The following is a 19,203-nucleotide window of genomic DNA, read 5'->3' as shown; positions in this document are numbered from 1 at the left end:
CGCTCAGGTGGGACACACCAATAAATGAGGCCTTGTTTCCCTCAGAATGACAGGCCTGAAACCTGAGTTAGAAAACATTTAGTAATTAAACCAGACTGGGCGGGGCCTGAGGTGTGAGTTAGTAACGGAAAATTGGTGGCCAGCGTACTTCACACCAGGACTGAGGACCCGGGGACTCGGGTTTCTGTGTCATTTATTGATTAATTTTGTTTATTGCCGAATCTCAATCAGACTGGCGGGTCATCTTGCTGTCTGACAGAGGCGAGGGTCCCCAATGGAGGGCTCTCTACGCGGGGGTCCTTCCCTGCCCCATTGGGGATCTTGGGTGGAGACTGTTGCAGGGAGCTGTCGTGTGCAACAGTTTTTAAACTCTTTTCCGGACTCCAAGGCCAGATGTGTTTTTTGCGGCCTAGAGGAGTCCCCGGACCGTGTATATATTCAGTGTGAGAGGTTGCAGCCCCTGTATAGTTACCTGAAGGGGCTGCTCCTCAACTCTTGGTTACACTTTAGCCCCACGATCCTAATCTTTGCGTACCTGGTGTGGAGGGGCGTGGGTAAGTCGGAGGATCTTCTCCTGGACCTGCTCTTGGGCCTGGTGAAAACAGCAATTTGTAGGCCCAGGATGGGCGGGGCCCATGGGGGTTCGCTCTGGCTGCCTGCCTCTCTCCCGTGGTCTTGTCCCTACCCGGGTGGCCCTGGAGAGGGAGCAGGCGGTGTCCACCGGTTCACTTGATACCTTCCTCGACCGGTGGATACCTTCCTCGACCGGTGGACACCTCGTGTTAAAGAGACGATAATCGATCCTCACAATCACATTGTGATTTAATTATTAATTGTGTGTGTGTCACAAATACATTTCTTCTATTTTGCTACAAAAGCTCTACTAGACATGTTAAACTACTAGTTATTTAATCAGGGCTGCAGCTGCTGAAAGTTTGACTGTACTGAGGTTTGTGGCCAGAGCTGGCAGACGTGTTGTTCTGAAGTCTGATGTCTCACACCTGAAGAGTCTGTTTATGTCGTGTTGTAATGACCTTTTTCTGTTGCCTGGTGTCAGAAATAGAAATCAAAGGGAGATGATGGCCCAGAAATTCGGGTCTCCACGGGTGAGTACGCACGGGGTACTCACCCGTGGGCCCGATGGAAGTGCCGGTTTCCTGCATGCGCTGCGCATGCACGGGAAACCGGCACTTCCGTTCCTCTGAACGAAGAAGTTCAGAGGTCGAACGCGTGCACGGGGGCGCCTGCACGTGCGCATCAAACTTCGTTTTTTTTTTATATACAGGTTTTCCCGGGAGGGTAAGCCTGCAGAATTTAGAAATATAAAAAGCAGGCGTAAGGCCTGCTTTTTACAAGGTAAGTAGTGAATTAATTAAAATTAAAACATTTTTCCCCACAGGTTTATTATTTTTTAAATACTTTAAAGCAAGGTAAGTTGATTTTTAGCCCCGTTAGAAAATAACATTATTTTTTTCAAAAATTTAAATTGTTTAAAAGAGTTATTTCATGTAATTTACTGTTTATTTAAAATATGTGATTTAAAAAAAATGTATTTGAAGATTTAGTGCTGTTTTGGGGCCGTAGTATTTATAAGTCTTGACAGGTCTTCCTGTCAGACTTATGAACGGAGCATTCCCTGCTCCGATTGGCTCCCCGTGGCCCACGTGATCCCAGGGGACGCATCGAACTAACTGCGCCCCTGGGATACGCAAGCACTGCGCGCCAGCAGATGGACCAGGCCCCGGATCGGAATTCCACGGGGGCCCAGAGCTCAACGGCCGGCGTGCTAGGTAAGTGCAGGTCGGGGGCTTACACCCGCGGAAAGCCCCCGACCCGAATTTCTGGGCCGATGCCTCACTCTGTTAATCAACTCGTTGACACATTCCCATGCATTTCCTTTCTTAATTTACAAAGATCACAACTCCATTAGTGAACAATGGATTGCCAGTCTGCCACTTTTTAGTGAGACTTGAAAGGATTCGCTGTGAAGCTACACCTGCCCATCTGTCTGTGTGTCACTGTGTTTGGATTGTGTTAGACAACAGTCCTAATATCTCACCTACATCCATTACAATTTTTGAAAGGTTAGATTGTACTTGGAAGAAGCTGAGTTTGAATCTGACAATTCTGAAATTGGGAGCTGTTAATGATTTCTGTTTTTCACATAACTATATAGTGATGTGATAAGTCAAAGCAAATTAAAAGATGCTATTTACTGAACACAACTGAATAATTCTACAAGGATGCTATCGCAGTCTTGCTCAGTATTAACTACACCCCCCAATTTCATGTCATCTGAAAATTTTGAAATTGTACTTCTGATTCCCAAGTCCAAATCATTCATGTAAATGATGAACAACAGTGGTCCCAGCACCGATCCCCGTGGAACACCACTTCCCACCTTCCGCCCGTCTGAGTAAATACCTTTAACTCATCCCATCACTATAACTGGACTTGTCTCCATTCCCGTGCCGAGGGGATTGCTGTACCAGACGGGAGGGGCAACATTTGGGGACTCTCGATTCTCCACCAATTCCCATTCCCCTTCTTTCTGGTGGATAATGGAGGTGCCACTGTGTGTAATGTGTAAGTCAGTAAGAGTTGTCAGCGAGGATTAATCACTTTCTAATGGAGATGTTCATCAGTGGAACCTTTCAGACACTGAATTGTAGATTTTATACCAAAGATTAATGTACGATTGAAGTAAAAGTTCATAATTTTATTGTAAAATAATTCAGGGACTTTCATCAGAAATTAAGGGGAAAGATCGGACAGCAGTTCTTAAATAAACACTGCAACTCCGACAACTCAATCAGCTATATATCCAGAATATTAAACTCCAGCCCAGTTATAGGGGATATTAACATCAGCAGAAACAAACCCCAACTGTCAGAATGAACATGGTTCCGTCCTGGATGTGATTAACAGCAGAATCCTACGCCTGCAGTCACATGTGAACTCGCTGGTGTGTCAGCAGGTTAGATGATCGATTAAATCCCTTCCCACACGTTGGGCAGGTGAACAGCCTCTCCCCAGTGCGAACTCGCTGGTGTGTCTGGAGAATGCACAAGCGAGTGACCCTGAACCAGCTGCTAGTGGGCATGATCAGGGGCCCAGAGTCCCAGAACCAGCTGCTAATGGGCATGCTCAGGGGCAGAGTCCCAGGACCAGCTGCTAGTGGGCATGCTCAGGGGCAGCAGAGTCCCAGGACCAGCTGCTAGTGGGCATGCTCAGGGGCAGAGTCCCAGGACCAGCTGCCAGTGCGCATGCTCAGGGGCAGAGAGTCCCAGGACCAGCTGCTAGTGGGCATGTTCAGGGGCAGCGGAGTCCCAGGACCAGCTGCTAGTGGGCATGCTAAGGGGCAGTGGAGTCCCAGGGCCAGCTGCTAATGGGCATGCTCAGGGGTAGCAGAGCCCCAGGATCAGCTGCTAGTGCGCATGCTCAGGGGCAGCGGAGTCCCAGGACCAGCTGCAAGTGGGCATGCTCAGGGGCAGCGGAGTCCCAGGACCAGCTGCTAGTGGGCATGCTCAGGGGTTGCAGAGTCCCAGGATCAGTTGCTAGTGGGCATGCTCAGGGGCAGAGTCCCAGAACCAGCTGCTAGTGGGCATGCTCAGGGGCAGAGTCTCAGGACCAGCTGCTAGTGGGCATGCTCAGGGGCAGAGTCCCAGGACCAGCTGCTAGTGGGCATGCTCAGGGGTAGCAGAGTCCCAGGACCAGCTGCTAGTGGGCATGCTCAGGGGCAGAGTCCCAGGACCAGCTGCTAGTGGGCATGCTCAGGGGCAGAGTGCCAGGGCCAGCTGCTAGTGGGAATGCTCAGGGGCAGAGTCCCAGGACCAGCTTCTAGTGGGCATGCTCAGGGGCAGAGTCCCAGGACCAGCTGCCAGTGCGCATGCTCAGGGGCAGAGAGTCCCAGGATCAGCTGCTAGTGGGCATGCTCAGGGGCAGAGTCCGAAGACCAGCTGCTAGTGCGCATGCGCAGGGGCCAGAGTCCAAGAACCAGCTGCTAATGGGCATGCTCAGGGGCAGCGGAGTCCCAGAAGCAGCTGCTAGTGGGCATGCTCAGGGGTAGCAGAGTCCCAGGACCAGCTGCTAGTGGGCATGCTCAGGGGCAGAGTCCCAGGACCAGCTGCTAGTGGGCATGCTCAGGGGCAGAGTGCCAGGGCCAGCTGCTAGTGGGCATGCTCAGGGGCAGAGTCCCAGGACCAGCTTCTAGTGGGCATGCTCAGGGGCAGAGTCGCAGAACCAGCTGCTAGTGGGCATGCTCAGGGGCAGAGTCCCAGGACCAGCTGCTAGTGGGCATGTTCAGGGGCCCAGAGTCCCAGGACCAGCTGCTAGTGGGCATGCTGAGGGGCAGAGTCCCAGGACCAGCTGCTAGTGGGCACGCTCAGGGGCAGCAGAGTCCCAGAACCAGCTGCTAGTGGGCATGCTCAGGGGCCCAGAGTCCCAGGACCAGCTGCTAGTGGGCATGCTCAGGGGCACAGAGTCCCAGGACCAGCTGCTAGTGGGCATGCTCAGGGGCAGCGGAGTCCCAGGAGCAGCTGCTAGTGCGCATGCTCAGGGGCAGAGTCCCAGGACCAGCTGCTAGTGGGCATGCTCAGGGGCAGAGTCCCAGAACCAGCTGCTAGTGGGCATGCTCAGGGGCCAAGAGTCCCAGGACCAGCTGCTAGTGGGCATGCTCAGGGGCACAGAGTCCCAGGACCAGCTGCTAGTGGGCATGCTCAGGGGCAGCGGAGTCCCAGGATCAGCTGCTAGTGGGCATGCTCAGGGGCCAAGAGTCCCAGGACCAGCTGCTAGTGGGCATGCTCAGGGGCAGCGGAGTCCCAGGAGCAGCTGCTAGTGCGCATGCTCAGGGGTAGCAGAGTCCCAGAACCAGCTGCTAGTGGGCATGCTCAGGGGCCCAGAGTCCCAGAACCAGCTACTAGTGGGCATGCACAGGGACAGCAGAGTCCAAGGACCAGCTGCTAGTGGGCATGCTCAGGGCTGCAGAGTCCCAGGACCAGCTGCTAGTGGGCATGCTCAGGGGCAGAGTCCCAGGACCAGCTGCTAGTGGGCATGCTCAGGGGCAGAGTCTGAGGACCAGCTGCTAGTGGGCATGCTCAGGGGTGGAGTCCCAGGACCAGCTGCTAGTGGGCATGCTCAGGGTAGCAGGGTCCCAGGACCAGCTGCTAATGGGCATGCTCAGGGCAGCAGAGTCCCAGGACCAGCTGCGAGTGGGCATGCTCAGGGTAGCAGAGTCCCAGGACCAGCTGCTAGTGGGCATGCTCAGGGGCAGCAGAGTCCCAGGACCAGCTGCTAGTGGGCATGCTCAGGGGCAGCAGAGTCCCAGGACCAGCTGCTAGTGGGCATGCTCAGGGGCAGCAGAGTCCCAGGACCAGCTGCTAGTGGGCATGCTCAGGGGCCCAGAGTCCCAGGACCAGTTGCTAGTGGGCATGCTCAGGGGCAGCAGAGTCCCAGGACCAGCTGCTAGTGCACATGCTCAGGGGTTGCAGAGTCCCAGGACCAGCTGCTAGTGGACATGCTCAGGTGCAGCGGAGTCCCAGGACCAGCTGCTATGGGGGAATCCTCAGGGGCCCAGAGTCCCAGGACCAGCTGCTAGTGGGCATGCTCAGGGGCAGCGGAGTCCCAGAACCAGCTGCTAGTGGGCATGCTCAGGGCAGCAGAGTCCCAGGACCAGCTGCTAGTGGGCATGCTCAGGGGCCCAGAGTCCCAGGACCAGCTGCGAGTGCGCATGCTCAGAGGCAGAGTCCCAGAACCAGCTGCGAGTGCGCACGCTCAGGGGCAGTGTCCCAGGACCAGCTGCTAGTGCGCATGCTCAGGGGCTGAGTCCCAGGACCAGCTGCTAGTGCGCATGCTCGGGGGCGACACACTGGGTAACGGTCGCTAATGCTTGAAGAGTCGGAATTACCGGCGGAAAGCGAGTTTTCTCAGTTCGACGGACGAGCGGAGAGGGACGGGGGAAATAAATGACGGTAAACACAAACCTGGGAGTTTGAGGGTCCCGGGAAGCGAACGGAGCGGATTCAGCCTCGCGGAGCGGGTTAGACTTCCTCAGGCACGCAACCCGGGCCCACGGCCTGAGTGATGGGAGCTTCCGAGCAATAGGGAGCGAGCGGGGCGGCGGCGGGTCCTCCAACCAATCGGAGAGCCCGAGGGGCGGGACTAGCGGCACACAGTGAGCGGGGCTGGAGGAGTGGGCCGGCGGCGGGTCCTCCAACCAATCGGGGAGCCCGAGGGGCGGGACTAGCGCCGGCTGATTGTCTGATCCGCAGGGCAGCGAGTTTTTCCAGTCCCTTGTTCAGGGCCCGGGGCCCGGGGAGGCTGTGGGCCTTTATTCCCCGCATTGGACACAAGGCTCTTTGTCTCACAACACACTGGCTCAGGTTTTAATAGAGACTTTTTAAATTCATCAATAAAAGCAGATAAACCCCGTGCTTCTGTGGAACAATCTTTCTACTGTTTGGGAGTAAAAGTACAAGTTTTTATCCCTCTGGGGAATTTGTTATTAGTTTCAGGAAACAACAACCACTTGTATTTATAAAGCGCCTTTAATGTAGTAAAACATCCCAAGGCTCTTCACAGGAGCGTTAGAAAACAAAATTTGACACCGAGCCACATAAAGCGATATTTGGGCAGATGACCAAAAGCTTGGTCAAAGAGGAGCATCTTAAAGGAGAGTGAGAGATAGAGAGATGGAAAGGTTTAGGGAAGGAATTCCAGAGCTCAGGGCCCAGGCAACTGAAGGCACGGCCGCCAATGGTGGAGCGATTAAAATCGGGAATGCTCAAGAGGCCGGAATTAGAGGAGCACAGATATCTCGGAAGGTTGTAGGGGCTGGAAGAGATTACAGAGATAGGGAGGGGCGAGGCCACGGAGGGATTTGAAAACAAGGATGAGAATTTTAAGGATGAGACACTTGAGGAAAAGCAGGGAGTGGGTGAGGGTCAAGCCCTTATGGGACAGGGTCGCTAATTCTGTTCTGCGACAGTTACTGGGACAGACTGTATCTCCCCTCTCCGCCACACAGGGATTTGTGGTAGTTAAAGGGACAGCAATTTTTCTTGTTCCACGAGATTGTAATTAAAGGGACACTACTCTGAGATGGCTGCGAACTTTTAGTGCCGCCAGCCTTTCTAAAACATCTTCCTGTCTTTGAGGATCTGTGTGAACTCGCTGGTGACTCAGCAGGTTGGATGAACTCTGAAACCTCTTTACACAGTCAGAACATTTAAAGGGTCTCTCATCGGTTCTGGGGCAGGAGGGATCTGGTTAACAGTGATCACAATATCATTAAGTTTAAAGTAGTTATGGAAAGGGACAAAGAAAAATCAACGGTGAAAATACCCAACTGGAAGAGAGCCAATTTCAGTGATTTGAGAAGGGATCGAGCACAGGTGGACTGGAAACAAAGATTGTCCAGGAAAACAGTGAATGACCAATGGCAGGCCTTCAAGGCTGAGATAGTTCAGGTACAAACCAAGCATATTCCCATAAGGAGGGAAGATGGGCCATCCAAAGCTAGAGCTCCTGATGACAAAGGACATCGAGGTTAGAATAAAACAGAAAAAGGAGGTTTACGACAAATGTCAGGTACAGAATAGAGTCAAAAACCAGGAGAATACAGAGAGTGTGGGGGAAATTGAAACATGATATAAGGGCAAAGAGAGAATATGAGAAAAGATTAGTGGGTAACATAAAAGAGAACCCAAAAATCTTCTATAAACATATGAAAAGTAAAAGGATAGTTAAAGGAATGGTGGGGCTGATTAGGGACCAAATAGGAGCTCATCATACAGAGGCAGAGGGCGTGGCTGAGGTACTGAATGAGTACTTAGCATCTGTCTTCACAAAAGAAGAGGATGAAGTTCATGTCGCAGTAGAGGAGGGGGGAGTAGAGAAATTGGATAAAAATGGATAGAAAGGAGGTGCTAAATAGGTTGTCATCATTCAAAGTTAACAAGTCACCCGGTCCAGATGTGATGCATCCTAGATTGCACAGGGAAGCTAGGGTGGAGATAGCAGAAGCTCCGACCACAATCTTTCAATCTCCCTCAGATATATGGGAGTGGTGACAGAGGACTGGAGGATTGCAAATGTTACACCCTGTTTAAAAAAGGGGAGAGGGATAAAACCTGGTAACTACAGGCCAATCAGTCTAATGTCAGTGGTGGGTGAACGACTAGAGACCATTGTCAAGGTCAAAATTAATTCTCACTTGGAGAAGCATGGGTTAATAAGGGGCAGCCAGTATGGATTTGTTAAAGGTAAATCGTGTCTGACTAACCTGATTGAGTTCTTTGATGAAGTAACAGAGGGTTGATGAAGGTAGTGCAGCAGATGTTGTATATATGGACTTTCTAAAGGCATTTGATAAAGTACCACACAAGAGACTTACTCGGAAAATAGAAGTACAGGGAATTAAAGGGCTGATGGTAATTTGTGTATATAATTGGTTAAGGGAGAGGAGACAGTGAGCAGTGCTGAGGGATGTTTTTCTGACTGGAGGGAAGTATGCAGTGGGCTCCCCCAGGGGTCGGAATTAGGACAATTCCTTTTCTTGTTATATATAACTGACCTGGACTTGGGTATAGGTGTACAATTTCAAAGTTTACAGATGATACAAAACTTGGCAACGTAGTAAATAGTGAGTGTAGTAGTAGCAGACTTCAGGAGGACAGAGACAGACTGTGAAATGAGCAAACACAAGGCAGATGGAATTAAATGAGGATAAGTGTGAAGTGATGCAGTTTGGGAGAAACAACAGGGAGAGGCCGTATAATCTAAATGGGACTAGTTTGAGGGGGTGGAAGACCAGAGGGACCTGGGGGTCCATATTCACAAGTCTTTGAAAGTGCCACGGCAAGTTGGTGAGGCGGTTCAGAAAGCGTATGGGATACTTGGCTTTGTAAATAGGGCCATTGAATACAAAAACAAGGAAGTTACACTAAACCTTTACAAATCACTAGTTAGGAACATAGGACAGGAGGAGGCCATTCAGCCCCTCGAGCCTGTTCCGCCATTCAATGAGATCACGGCTGATCTGCGACCTAACTCCATACACCCGCCTTTGGCCCTGTAAGAACCGGGTTTTTCTGGTCCTCTTCTTGAGTTCCGTAGTACGAAGAATTCCAGGCTCGAGGGTTCGGAGAGTTAAAACAACATCATTTTATTCATTACTGTTCGGAGTGGTCATACAGCATATCGACATTACATTCGTGTCCCGAGGGTCACCCCGGATTAGACTCGTGGTGCCAGCATTTATGTCCCCGGGAGATGTCTGACCCTCTTGATGTTCCACACGCCTTCTGGCTAAGAGAGAGAGAGTACCGGTGGGGAAGCCCCTATTATACCGTGGGACAAGGGTCACTACATCACTTTCCTGGCAACAAGTGTTTTGTTACATCACTTCCCTGGCAACAAGCGTTCTCCAATGGGAATCACTCAAGCCCTTTCGGTTTGACCATGATCTGGTCTTCAGTCTGGCAAGCAGGTCCTGACTTGCCTCACTGCTGTGGGCACCGAACAATGGCTAGTCAATCATTCTCTAGTCAGCAGTTAGGCCCTTTCAGTGGCCCTGATCTGGTCGTTAGCACTTCGTTAACACTTGGCCTCAGGCTGAGGCAGATTCTCTGTTCTGCTAGCTTTTGCACTTTGCACAGCTGGGGCTGCTTTTTAATCTAATCTGGACTTTCCTTATGTGAAGCCATTTTTGTAAGCCAATTCATTGCCCATTTTATTCACGTTTCCACATCCCATATCCCTTAATACCTTTGGTTAACAAAAACCTGTCAATCTCAGATTTAAAATTAACAATTGATCGAGCATCAATTGCTGTTTGCGGAAGAGAGTTCCAAACTTCTACCACCCTTTGTGTGTAGAAGTGTTTCCTAATTTCACTCCTGAAAGGTCTGGCTCTAATTTTTAGACTATGCCCCCAGTCCTAGAATCCCCAACCAGCGGAAATAGTTTCTCTCTATCTACCCTATCTGTTCCCCTTAATATCCTGAAAACTTCGATCAGATGACCCCTTAACTTTCTAAATTCCAGGGAATACAACCCTAATTTGTGTAATCCCGCCTCGATTGAAACATATAAGATTATGAAGGGGTTGGATCGGGTGGATGCAGGGAGGATGTTCCAGATGATGGGTGAAACTAGAACTAGGGGGCATAGTCTTAGAATAAGGGGCTGCTCTTTCAAAACTGAGATGAGGAGGAACTACTTCACTCAGAGGGTGGTAGGTCCATGGAATATGCTGCCCCAAAAAGCTGTCGAAGCTACATCATTACATAAATTTAAAACAGAAATAGACAGTTTCCTAGTAGAAAAGGGAATTAAGGGTTACGGGGAGCGGGCAGGAATTTGGACATGAGTCTAGTTTCGGATAGGTCATGGCCCTGTGGGTAGCGGAGCGGGCCCAGGGGCCGTGTAGCCTGATCCTGCTCCTGTTTTCATGTGTCTAATGCTGTTAGATTCAGGAGATAGTCCTGTCATAGTGGATTGGCGGTTAGGATCAGATCAGCCATGATCTTATTGAATGGCGGAGCAGGCTCGAGGGGCCAATTGGCCTACTCCTGCTCCTATTTCTTATGTTCTTATGTAACTTAACCCTTGAAGTCCAGGTATCATTCTGGTAAACCTACGCTGCACTCCCTCCAAGGCCAATATATCCTTCCTAAGGTGTGGTGCCCAGAACTGCTCACAGTGCTCCAGGTGTGGTCTAACCAGGGTTTTGTACAGCTGCAGGATTTTGGCCTCAGCTGGAGTCTTGTGTACAGTTCTGGGCACCACACTTTAGGAAGGATGTCAAGGCCTTGGAGAGGGTACAGAGGTTGACCAGGATGGTACCAGGGATGAGGGACTTCAGTTATGTGGAGAGACTGGAGAAGCTGGGATTGTTCCCCTTAGAGCAGAGAAGGTTAAGAGGAGACCTAATAGAAGTGTTCAAAATGATGAGGGGTTTTGATCGAGCAAGTAGGGAGAAACTGTTCACTCTGGCAAGTGGGTCGGTAACCAAAGGTCACAGATTTAAAATAGTTACTAAAAGAACTAGAGGTGAAATGAGGAGAATCGTTTTCATACAGAGGGTTGTTCAGATCTGGAACGCACCATCTGAAAGGATGCTGGAATCAGGTTCCACAGGAACTTTCCAACAGTAATTGGACAAGTCCTTGAAGAGGACTAGTTTGCAGAGTTCTGGGGATAAAGCTGGGGTGTGGGACTAAATTGGACAGCTCTTTCAAAGAGCCGGCACAGACACGATGGGCCGAATCACCTCCTTCTGTGCCGTTAGATTCTATGATCAGTGTGAAGTCGCTGGTGTGTCAGCAGGTTGGATGACTGAGTGAATCCCTTCCCACACACGGAGCAGGTGAACGGTCTCTCCCCAGTGTGAACTCGCTGATGTACCAGCAGGTAGGATGACTGATTGAATCCCTTACCACACACGGAGCAGGTGAACGGCCTCTCCCCAGTGTGTAGGTGTTGGTGTCTCTTGAGCTCCCGGGAGCTTTTAAAACTCTTCCCACAGTCAGAACATTTAAAGGGCCTCTCGTCAGTGTGAACTCGCTGATGTCCCTTCAGCTCCCCGGAGCTTATAAAGCTCTTCCCACAGTCAGAACATTTAAAGGGCCTCTCGTCAGTGTGAACTCGCTGGTGTATCAGCAGGTTGGAGGGCCGAGCGAATCCCTTCCCACACACGCAGCAGGTGAACAGCCTCTCCCCAGTGTGTAGGTATTGGTGTCTCTTCAGATCCCCGGAGCTTTTAAAGCTCTTCCCACAGTCAGAACATTTAAAGGGCCTCTCGTCAGTGTGAACTCGCTGATGTCTCAGCAGGTTGGATAACTGAGTGAATCCCTTCCCACACACAGAGCAGGTGAACGGCCTCTCCCCAGTGTGAACTCGCTGATGTCTCTTCAGCTCCCTGGAGCTTTTAAAGCTCTTGCCACAGTCAGAACATTTAAAGGGCCTCGCGTCAGTGTGAACTCGCTGATGTGTCAGCAGGTGGGATGACTGAGTGAATCCCTTCCCACACACAGAGCAGGTGAATGGTCTCTCCCCAGTGTGAACTCGCTGATGTGCCAGCAGGTTGGATGACACAGTGAATCCCTTCCCACACACGGAGCAGGTGAACGGCCTCTCCCCAGTGTGTAGGTGTTGGTGTTTCTTGAGCGCCCCGGAGCTTTTAAAACTATTCCCACACTCAGAACATTGCAAGAGTCTCTCCCCAGTGTGAACTCGCTGGTGTCCCTTCAGCTCCCCGGAGCTTTTAAAGCTCTTCCCACAGTCAGAACATTTAAAGGGTCTCTCGTCAGTGTGAACAAGTTGGTGTAGCTTTAGTTCCTTGGGGCTTTTAAAGCTCTTCCCACAGTCAGAACATTGAAATGGTCTCTCATCAGTGTGAACAAGCTGGTGTCCCTTCAGATACTGAGCGCTTTTAAAGCTCTTCCCACAGTCAGAACATTGAAATGGTCTCTCATCAGTGTGGACAAGTTGGTGTTGCTTTAGTTCCCCGGGGCTTTTAAAGCTCTTCCCACAGTCAGGACACTGAAATGGTCTCTCCTCAGTGTGAACTCCCTGGTGTGTTTGCAGGTGGGATGAACAAACAAATCCCTTTCCACACACGGAACATGTGAACAGACTGTCCCTGGTGCGACTGCGCCGTTGAACTTCCAATGCAGACAGGGAACTGAAGCCCTTCCCGCCGTCCCCACCTTTACCCGGTTTCTCCCTGGTGTGGCGGTGCACGTGTCTCACCAGGTCAGGCGATCGGCTGAATCCGTGTCCACACACTGAACACGTGTGCGGTTTGTCTGCGTTGTGATCCCTGCTCTCTCCTTCCATGTGCAAAGGCCGATGATATTCAGGTCCTGATGAATCCAGCGACTCTGTCAGATCTTGACGTGATGTTTGGTCTGAGCTTCCCGCCTGTAACTGCTCCACTTCTATAACCCTGTTAATTGAGATCAGAAAAGGATCAGAGGCAAACTGTTGTTTAATTTTCCCCTTTCCGAACCTAGGGGCAGTGAAGCTGATTTTCAGGCCCCAGCTGCTGCACAGGTTGGTTGAAAGGATCATCAGTAATGGCGGCTGTAATACCCACAAGCCCCCACGCTCCAGAAAGCACTCTGTTGACTCTGAGTCCCGCGCATGTGCTCATGGCCCCCGTGCTCTCCCTCCTGCTCTACAATCACCCGTCCCGATCGGTCCGCAACACGCATGCTCAGCACGCAAAACCCCGCGGTTGGAACATCGGGCGTGCATGCGGAGCCGCAACATCTGGTACACGTGAGCGGCTCAGGTGGGGGCGAGTCGGTGCTTCGCCTCAGCCGCCAGGGAGGTGCACATGCGCAGGACGACCCAACATTCTTCCCGTCAGCAATCACTCCCTCATTTCTTTAATAAAAACAGAAAATGCTGGAAATACTCAGCAGGTCAGGCAGCACCTTTGGAGAGAGAAACAGAGTTAACGTTTCAGGTCGATGACCATTCGTCAGAACTGCTTGTTCTTTAGTGTCAGCCAGTGGCTCAGTGGGTAGCACTCTCGCCTCTGAGTCAGAAAGTTGTGGGTTCATAGTCCCACTCCAGAGACTTGAGCACAAAAATCCAGGCTGACACTCCAGTGCAGTGCTGAGGGAGTGCGGCACTGTCGGAGGTGTCGTCTTTCGGATGAGATGTTAAATTGAGGCCCTGTTTGCTCTCTCAGGTGGATGTAAAAGATCCCATGGCATTATTTCAAGAAAGAAAGACTTGCATTTATATAGTGCCACCAGATATCCTAAAGTGCTTTACAGCCAATGAAGTACTACATTGAAGTAGTCGCTGTTGTAATGTGGGAAAGAGCAGGGGAATTATCCCCAGTGTCCGAGCCAATGTTTATTCCTCAATCAACATAAAAAATGATAGATTATCTGGTCATTATCACGGTGCTGTCGGTGGGAGCTTGCTGTGCACTAATTGACTGCCGCATATGCTACATTACAACAGTGCAAAAGTACTTCATTGGCTGTAAAGTACTTTGGGACGTCCGGTGGTGGTGAAAGGCGCTATATAAATGCAAGTCTTTCTTCCTTCACTGGTCTCACCAGCGACCTCTTCTGGCGGTTGGTTGATTGACAGCCGAGAGTCTGCGCATGCGCACGCGGGACGGCGGTTTGGGTCGAGTCCGGCACAGCGACCCCTCCCGGTCACTAAGGGTAACGACCGCGCATGCCCAGAGGAGACCAACCCCCCTCCCCCACTCGGAGCTGCGCCTGCGCACTCGGATCCTGTCGGACGGAGTCGGCGCGGGGCCATTCCGGGGAAAGGCCTTGGTGTCGGTTCGAGAGTCGCGATCGGTGACGCGAAGTGAGCTTTCTCCGCTTCGATTGGGCGGAGAATGGCGCGGGGTGGATCGGGAGAGAATAGAGAGAAATAGAAAAACCTCAGAGTCCGCGAGGCCCCGGACCGAGCTGCGACACTTCGACGGTGCACGCGATCTCCTCGGGGACACGTCACCCGGGCCCGCGGCCTGATTGACGGCAGCTCCCCACCAATAGGAAGCGAGCGGAGCGGGGCTGGAGGAGCGAGCCGGCAGCGGATCCTCCAACCAATCGGGAAGCCCAAGGGGCGGGACTAGCGGCACCTAGTGGGCGGGGCTGGAGGAGCGAGCCGGCGGCGGGTCCTCCAAGCAATCGGGGAGCCTGAGGGGCGGGACTTGCGCCGGCTGAGTGACAGAGGAGGCTGACGGGAGATTTAATTTAAATGAATTTAATTTCCCGCCTGCTGCAACTGCCCAACCTGCTACGTCAGGACGTCGCCGGCGTGCACCGACTGACACTGAGCTCTCCACCAATGAGCGAGGGGAGGCGGAGCCTGGAGGACCGACCGAGGGGCTCTGGTCCTCCAACCAATCGCGGCGAAGGAGGAGGCGGGGCCTGGGATCGGCCCGCCGCCATTTTGTAAAGCGGCCTGGTCAGGATCTGTGAGCCTGGGAAAGTTTATTTTTAATGTTCCTTTCCCATTTTACAGCTCAAACTAATTTTATTTTACAGAAGATACTTGTTTTAAACAGAGAAACATAGAAGATAGGAGCAGAGTAGGCCATTCGGCCCCTCGAGCCTCCTCCGCCATTCAATGCGATCATGGCTGATCATAAAAAAAGCAGTTCATTTTTAAATTGATGAAACAGAAACAAGAAACCCTGTGGAGCAAATGTGAGTAAAAATATTTTTTCTGCCTGAATCAATTTTTTAAATATTAATTTTCTGCGTTTTTAATTATTAATTTCAAGCCCTTTAAGAAAAATATGGGAGTGGTGGGGGTTCTCTTAAAGGGACAGGCGCTCTCTTTTTCTATGAGTTTTCATTAAAGGGACCGCGTCCCCGTGGATGACCGATTTTAAAGGGACAGCGTCTCCCTTTTTATAATGTATATTTAAGAGACTGACATTTAAAGTAGGGCAAATCCCCTGCTCCCGTGAGTGCTTGGTGAGAAATCAGGTGCTGTTTGCACTCTTCCCCTCCCAATTTTCTGCCAAGGGACAGAAAGCAGAGAGTAGTGATGAACGGTTTCTTTTCAGACTGGAGGGAGGTAAACAGTGATGTTCCCCAGGGGTCAGTATTAGGATCAATGTTCTCTCTTTTTTTGAGGTGCGTGGCCCCTTTAAAGGGCTGCACGGCCCATTCAAATTTCCGCGCATGCGCGTTTATTCCATTTATAGGGCGGTGAGCCGGCTGCGCGGGACCTCCAGACCGCTGCATGGCCGCGCAACTTAACGTGAACATTGATTCAGACCACTGCTTTTTTTGATATATATTAATGACCTGGACTTGGGGATCCAGGGCAAAATTTTAAAATTTACAGATGACACGATACTCGGAAATGTAGCAAACAATGAGGATAGTAACAGACTTCAGGAGGATGTAGCCAGACTGGTGAAATGGGCAGAAACGTGGCAGATTAAATTTAATGTAGAGAAGTGTGAAGTGATTCACTTTGGCAGGAAGAATGAGGAGAGGCAATATAAACTAAATGGTCCAGTTTTAAAGAGGGTGCAGGAACAGAGAGGCCTCGGGGTGTATGTACACAAATCTTAGAAGGTGGCAGGACAAGTTGAGAAGGCTGTTGATAAAGCATACAGGATCCTTGACTTTATTAATAGAGGAATAGAGTACAAAAGCAAGGAAGTTATGCTAAGCCTTTATAAAACACTGGCTAGGCTTCCGCTGGGCACCGCACTTTAGGAAGGATGTCAAGGCCTTGGAGAGGGTGCAGAAGAAATTGATGAGAATGGGACCAGGGATGAGGGACTTGAGTTACGTGGAGAGACGGGAGAAGCTGGGGTTGTTCTCCTTAGAGCAGAGAAGATTAAGAGATTTAATAGAGTTGTTCAAAATCAGGATGGATTTTGAGAGAGTCAATAAGGAGAAACCGTTTCCAATGGCTGAAGGGACAGAAACCAGATTTAAGGCGATTGGCAAAAGACCAGAGGTGACATGAGGAAACAGATTTTTACACCAAGTTGTTGTGATCTGGAATGCGCTGCCTGAAAGGGCGGTGGAAGCAGATTCGATATTATAATTCAAAAGAGATTGAGGTAAATACTTGAAGGGAAATCATTTACAGGGCTTTGGGGAAAGAGCAGGCGGAGAGGGATTAATTGGATCGCTCTTTCAAAGAGCCGGCACAGGCACGATGGGCCGAATGGCCTCCTTCTGTGCTGTATCATTCTATGATACACAGACACACACACATACAGTCAGACAGACACACACACAGATACTCACAAAAATACAGTCAGACACACACATTTTTTCTGCATGAACTTTTATTATTACTTTCAAAGACTTTACGAAAAAGGTGGGAATGGTGGGCGGAGGGCTCTTAAAGGGACAGGGACTCTTCTTTTCAAAGTGATTTTCATTAAAGGGACCGAGTCCCTCCTTGCCTGTGGAGGGCCAATTTTAAAAGGACAGTGTCTCGAAATCAGGTGCTGTCTGCGTGTGAACCACCTCCTCCCAATTTCCTGCCAAGCGATCCCTGCGGGCACCTCTCCACTCTAGGAGTGGCTCCTAGAATCATACAGCACAGAAGGAGGCCATTCAGCCCATCGTGCCTGTGCCGGCTCTTTGAAAGAGCTCTCCATTTAGTCCCACTCCCCTGCTCTGTCCCCATAGCCCTGAAAATTTTTCCCCTTCAAGTATTTATCCAATTCCCCAGTGAACGTTATTATTGACTCTGCTTCCACCGCCCTTTCAGGCAGCGCATTCCAGATCACAACAACTCGCTGCGTCAATAAAATTCTCCTCACCTCGCCTCTGGTTCTTTTGTCAATGACCTTAAATCTGTGTCCTCTGGTTACCGACCCTCCTGCCACTGGAAACAGTTTCTCCTTATAAGCTACAGCTATACAAAGCCTGGTTAGACCCCAGAGAGTCATAACGGCACAGAAGGAGGCCATTCGGCCCATCGAGTCTGTGCCGGCGCTCTGTAGAGCAATCCAGTCAGTCACACTCCCCCGCTCTATCCCCGTAGCCCTGCAAGTTTATTTCCCTCAAGTGTCTATCCAGTCTCCCCTTGAAAACATTGAGTGTCTCCGCTTCCACCACTTCCGTCGGCAGCGAGTTCCAGGTCATCACCACTCGCTGCATAAAAAAGTTTTTCCTCACGCCCCCCCTGTATCTCTTGCTCAAAACATTAAATCTGTGTCCCCTAGTCCTTGTACCATCAACTAGTGGGAACAGCCTTTCCCCGTCTAGCCTATCCAAACCTGTCATAATCTTGTACACCTCTGTCAAATCACCCCTCAACCTGCTTTGCTCTAATAAAAACAAATCCAGCTTCTCCAACCTGTCCTTGTAGCTAAGATCCCCCATCCCCGGAACCATTCTGGTAAATCTCCTCTGCACCCTCTCAAGGGCCTTCACATCCTTCCTAAAGTGTGGTGACAAGAACTGGACGCAATACTCCAGTTGTGGTCTAACCAGCGCTTTATAAAGGTTCAGCATAACTTCTCTACTTTTGTACTCAATACCTCTATTTATGAAGCCCAAGATCCCATATGCTTTGTTAACCACTCTCTCAATATGTCCCACCACCTTCAGCGACCTACGCACATTAACTCCCAGGAACTCCCTGGAGCACTGTGTACAGTTCTGGGCACCGCACCTCAGAAAGGATATACTGGCCTTGGAAGGAGTGCAGCACAGATTCACCAGAATGTTACCCGGGCTCCAAGGGTTAGATTATGAGGGAGAGATTACATAAACTAGGCTTGTGTTCCCTGGAATCTAGATGGTTAAGGAGTGATTGAGGATTTTAGGATTTTGAAAGGAATTGGTAGAGTAGATAGAGAGAAACTTTTTCCGCCGGTGGGGGACTCGAGGACAAGGGGACATCACCTTAAAATCAGAGCCAGGCCATTCAGGAGAGAAGTCTACAAAGGGTGGTAGAAGTGTGGAACCCTCTCCCACAGGAAGCAGTCGATGCCAGCTCAATTAATCATTTTAAATCCCAGAGCGATAGATTTTTGCTGGACAAGGGAGCAAAGGGATATGGAGCCAAGGCAGGTGGGTGGAGTTAAGACACAGATCGGCCATGATCTCATTGAATGGCGGAACAGGCTGGAGGGGCTGAATGGCCTCCTCCTGTTCCCATGCTCCTATTTACTCTATCAAAACCCTTCCTGTTTTGAACACCTCTATTAAATCTCCGCTGCACCTTCTCTGCTCCAAGGAGAACAATCCCAGCTTCTCCAGTCTCCCCACGTAACTGAAATCCTCTGTGTATTTGTCGTGGTGCAGCCGGCTATAGCAAACAGCTTTCTTAAGAACATCCGAAATAGGAGCAGGAGCAGGCCATTCGGCCCTTCGAGCCTGCTCCGCCATTCAATAAGATCATGGCTGATCTTCTACCTCATCTCCACCTTCCCGCCCGATCCCCATACCCCTCGAATCCCCATGAGTCCAAAAATCTATCGATCTCAGCCTTGATTATACTCAATGACTGAGCCTCCACAGCCCTCTGGGGCAGAGAATTCCAAAGATTCACCACCCTCTGAGTGAAGAAATTTCTCCTCATCTCAGTCCTAAATGGCCGACCCCTTATTCTGAGACTGTGACCCCTGGTTCTAGACTCCCCAGCCAGGGGAAACAGTCTCCCAGCATCTACCCTGTCAAGCCCTGTAAGAATTGTAGATGTTTCAATGACATCACCTCTCATTCTTAA

The 19,203-nt window shown here is 50.7% G+C and overlaps 2 protein-coding genes across 3 annotated transcripts in view; one reads left to right on the top strand and one right to left on the bottom strand.

The window, feature by feature from the left end:
* Positions 1-2,604: 2,604 nt before the first annotated feature.
* On the bottom strand, positions 2,605-14,207 carry LOC147093375 (uncharacterized). The gene is made up of 4 exons (XM_085974198.1): positions 14,201-14,207; positions 11,305-12,665; positions 7,093-7,245; positions 2,605-2,625 (listed from the first exon to the last, which is right to left on the bottom strand). The coding sequence occupies exons 1-4, from the start codon at positions 14,205-14,207 to the stop codon at positions 2,605-2,607; spliced, it is 1,542 nt and encodes a 513-aa protein (XP_085830324.1).
* A 30-nt stretch (positions 14,208-14,237) lies between these two features.
* The window catches only part of LOC147093374 (uncharacterized), a 28,095-nt gene continuing 23,129 nt past the window's right edge, over positions 14,238-19,203 (top strand). Inside the window, exons 1-2 of one of the 2 annotated variants that reach the window (XM_085974295.1) lie at positions 14,238-14,343; positions 15,030-15,191. In XM_085974295.1, coding sequence (XP_085830421.1) covers positions 15,158-15,191 — 34 coding nt within the window. In that variant the 5' untranslated portion in view covers positions 14,238-14,343; positions 15,030-15,157. Of the gene's footprint in view, positions 14,344-14,866; positions 15,192-19,203 lie in introns of those variants that run through there. The other variant, XM_085974296.1, reaches the window with a different exon arrangement.

The sequence above is a fragment of the Somniosus microcephalus genome, unplaced genomic scaffold, assembly GCF_052327205.1.
Source record: "Somniosus microcephalus isolate GS21.2 unplaced genomic scaffold, FLI_Smic_1.0 unresolved_chr1, whole genome shotgun sequence".
Classification (NCBI taxonomy): domain Eukaryota; kingdom Metazoa; phylum Chordata; class Chondrichthyes; order Squaliformes; family Somniosidae; genus Somniosus; species Somniosus microcephalus.
Note: the sequence above shows the minus strand (reverse complement) of the source record. Positions and strands in the feature narration are given on the sequence as shown.